The 4,143-nt window shown below is 40.6% G+C and overlaps 1 protein-coding gene across 3 annotated transcripts in view; it reads right to left on the bottom strand.

Moving 5' to 3' along the window:
* Positions 1 to 1,123: 1,123 nt before the first annotated feature.
* LHFPL1 (lipoma HMGIC fusion partner-like 1) overlaps positions 1,124 to 4,143 on the bottom strand; it is a 53,588-nt gene continuing 50,568 nt past the window's right edge. For all 3 annotated transcript variants that reach the window (XM_011953525.1, XM_011953527.1, XM_011953526.1), the window contains one exon: positions 1,124 to 1,745. In XM_011953525.1, coding sequence (XP_011808915.1) covers positions 1,564 to 1,745 — 182 coding nt within the window. In that variant the 3' untranslated portion in view covers positions 1,124 to 1,563. The remainder of the gene's footprint in view (positions 1,746 to 4,143) is intronic.

Raw genomic sequence — 4,143 nt, 5'->3', positions numbered from 1 at the left:
AGTTGGTTTAATGACTTCTCTGTGATCATTTAGCTATTCTTCACTTTTCTAGCACTTAATACACTGACAAGTACTTGTTGACATGTCTCTCAATACCTCACCACTATCCCTTTTAAGGTGAGAAACTGTCTGTGTCCTTTTATCCCCAGAACTTAGCACAGAATGTGTCACACAGTAAGATACTCAAGAAATGTTTTCTGAATGAGTGACTCAGTGAATGAATCAACTGTAGATGAGGGAAGCATTTAAATTCACTTACCTATGTAAAGCCAATGGAAGAATTCTGACCTCTCATGAGATGGAATGTAACTTATGAAGCCAGTTTTTTTCTATTTCTATCCCTCTAGGTAGGGCTGTACTAAAAACATGCTGGAATTATTAAGAATAGAAACAGATGAGCTGGCCTTTTGAATCACGTGCCCTCCCCATTCCCTAAAGTCGTAGTTTGGAACAATAGAGCTGGCCTGAATTAACTGGGGTTGGTGGGGAGGAGCGAGACAAACTCTGCCCCCAGGAGACACCAAGTTCTTCTACACTATCCATCAACCTTGAGCACAGATGGGATGGAGTCCAGGCCTAAAAATACATCAGCCCTAGGTGACATAAGTGCTGTGTTCTTTTGTGGCTAACTCGCCCCAGATGGAGGAGAGATCATTTGACGAACAGTCTTTGAAACAGGCAGATGAACTTATGTCACATTAGGAGTGACTATATGGGGTAAAAGGCCACCGTGGATTTCCTAGTCAATAAAAATGATCTCTGATAGAAATTTCAATAAGTATCTAACAGAAACATCCTTGTCACTGTCACCATGAATTTAAATTGATTGAGTGCCCCACAAATGCTAGTCTATTCTCAGTACATTTGATGAATACCATTTCTGTATCTATAAAGGATTAGGGAATATTTGCTACTATATATTTTTTTGCTCATCACCCAGTCAGAAAACAAAATGAATGCCTATAAATATTCTAAAGCATAATGAGGAAGGGGCTCCAGGCTAAATGCAAGTATCCTTGACTAATGTTTTCCCCACTGTGAGTCACCCTCCCCCCTCTCCTGAAGCTTCCCCACAACCAGGGGGAAAAAGAAAAGCAGGAAAAAAAAAGGAAGAGTCAAGGTATACTCCTGATAATGACACAAAAATTGAGCAGTAGTACTCCAGAGATGTTTGGGGGTGGCAATAAATACTTGGGAATGAACTGTGTGAATGGAGTGGTAGGAACCAGCCCTGCCCATCTCGTGCTCCCTCCCTGCACAACTATTCTTACCCAGCCTTCCCTTTGGATCCTATTTTGCATAAAGGAGTACTTTGGGTCTTTGGGTTAGCAGGTACTTGCCAGTTGGGTAAATGTCTGAGAATGTTTCCTCTAGATGAATTTTATAAACAGCCAGTGACCTACTGGCTAAAAGATAAGTGAAAATGAATGACAATTAGTTTAAAAAACATGCAAACACTAGGCTACACTAATGACAGTTAGATGACAAATGGCCTAATCCTTAGTACCTCTTTTCAGGGCTCTCTCCTCCCATTTCCCACCCTCTCCAATCTTCTTTCAAAGCTCAAGGTTTGAGGCAATGATCAAGCTCCATGGCATAAGAATTGGTATTCCTCATGATGCTCTCCACCAATATGACAGGCTTGGGGTTTCTTCCAGCAAAGCAAGAGAGCCAGGTGCAGATCAACATGGCTGCAGCTGCTCCACCTCCAGCACAGTAATAGGCCCAGCCAAGCCGACAGGTACCTGTGAGAACAGGGACAGAGAATGAGGATTGGGTTGTCTTTTCATATTTTCTCTTTGGTAATGAACTATAGAAATGATTCCAGAAAGTACAGTTTTTATACATTCTCTCTGAGATGCTATGGTTAGGGTGAGAATAGGAAACAGTGAATGCCCTTGGGCTTCCTATTTTCTTCTTTCCTTCTGTGCTGACTGCTGATCTTTGCTTTTTAGCAAGAGGTTGTAAGATTTTATTTTTTTGTTAGAGTAGGAGCTTGGGGGTGGTATGGGTGGCAATGCTAATGACAATGATGACAAGAACAACTTGATAAGATGTCAAGCATTATGCTAAGCTCTTCAAACATATACCTCACTGATCATTACAGTAATTATATGAGATAGGTACTCTTATTATCCCTGTTTTACAAAGGACAAAGCAACTGAGGCACACACAGCTACAGAAGATGAGGCAACTGAAAACCACACAACCGGCAAGTGCTAAAGATATAAATGCTGACTCATCATGACTTCAAAACTCCACACTTTTGACCATAGTGATAGAATACTGTACATGGGCTGCCTGCATCATCAGGGGATTAGACAGGTAAAATAAAATCCACTCCCTCTTACATCATGTCTCTATCCTAACCTAGCCTTTAAACACCCAGGAAAGAAATATGCATTGGAATCAAAGCCAAGCTTTGAAGTGGGTAGTTTTCTCTTTATAAGGTAACGGGAAAGGTCACCTGCTCAAAGACATCCACCCCACCACCTGCTATTCCATCAGAGACAGGTTCCTTTGTCTGAAAGATTTGTGACTTTTCAGCCATCCTTCAGAAAATGTCAATGCCTAGAGAAATAGGATCTATTACTTTACAAGGTATCAAAGTAACTAACTGCTAAAATAAAGTTAAGCAAACAGGACTCCATAAATTATGGTAGGGTCCCAGTGATACAAAATTGCAGAAAGGCCCTGAAAAGAAAGACAGGCAGCAACTTTCACTGACCTCTAAATCTTGAAGAAAGTTAATCCTGACTACAGTCAGTGGAGGATGTCAAGATTGATCTGTATGACAATTTATTTTTTAAAATGCTAAATTCAAATAACCAATTATTTATTTTCACATAGTACCTGGTGAACCTTAATTTTACTGCTTTTAATTGATTAGTTGGTGTGTCCTAGAAAGAGTCTAAGATGGCCCCAAGCTTGGCTTCTTTGCTTTCCCATTCAGGCCAGCCTAATTTATCCCCACATTTCCCATCTCAGAAATAAAATAGTCTACCGCCAAGTCATGTCTCATGCTGTTTATCCTGCCAGAAACATCTTCTCTCCTCTTATTTACCAATCTATAGCTTCCTCAGAGCACAATCCAGAACTTGGCACCTGCTTGAAGCCCTCCCTTGATTCACTCCATTGGGCTCATGTCACCTCAACCAAGTAGCCCTTCAGGAATGTATCTGTATACTCCATAGACAGATGTACCTGCTGGACAAAATATTGGGAGAAAGATTTACATTTCACAGTTTTATCTGTCCTTTCCTCCCTTCCAGATTGTTGGCTCAATAGTACAGATGCATTTGTTTCTTTTTGTGATTATACTTTCATGTGCTCTATTCACAGTGGGTACCATTTCAGTATGTGTGATTTAGCCTAACAGTACTTCAAAGCTGAGTATATTGGCATTTTCAACCCTTAACACCTAAAACTATGGCTTAAATTTTGAATTAAAGTTGAAAAACCAGCGAATATAGTATTTTATTTCTTTCTGGAATGTGCCCTGATCCCTTGTACCTTAAGGCTTATGCACATTCTGTTTCCTTTGCCTAAAATATTTACTGCATGTGCACATGTATGCATATACTTTTCACTACTTTCTTTACTTAGTCAATGTTTAATAATTCCTCAGAACTAAACATAATCATTAATTCTTCAGTGAAGTTTTCTCTGACCTTCCTAAGTCAACTTCCCTCATCAGAGCCTCTCACAATGCCATGTATCCTTCCTCTCTACCTGAATGGGTGAATGGATCCCTTATCCCCTCTTATGACCAGTGTCAAGTGTTACAGTCCTTCAGAGGAAATAGTACTTTACCAATAGACCTGGGCAGTCATATAAGTTCCTGAACTCCTGTGGTCTCACCCAAAATCATGGTGAAAGCCCAGTTACAGCAGCTATGAAAATAGTGCAAACCTCAGAAAGAGCAAATTTGAAAGAGAAGCCTCCTTTGAGAAAGGAGCTCAACTATCTCCAGAGTAGTTTAAACAAGAACAACGATGGTGGACTCTGAAGACAGTAAACTGAAGAATAACGTATAGAGACAAGCAGCCCATAGAGCTGTATCCCCGCCTTGTTCCTCCCCCTAGACACACACACGCACACACACACTCATACACACACACACACACTCATACACACACACAC

This window comes from Colobus angolensis, unplaced genomic scaffold, assembly GCF_000951035.1.
Source record: "Colobus angolensis palliatus isolate OR3802 unplaced genomic scaffold, Cang.pa_1.0 Scaffold366, whole genome shotgun sequence".
Classification (NCBI taxonomy): domain Eukaryota; kingdom Metazoa; phylum Chordata; class Mammalia; order Primates; family Cercopithecidae; genus Colobus; species Colobus angolensis.
Note: the sequence above shows the minus strand (reverse complement) of the source record. Positions and strands in the feature narration are given on the sequence as shown.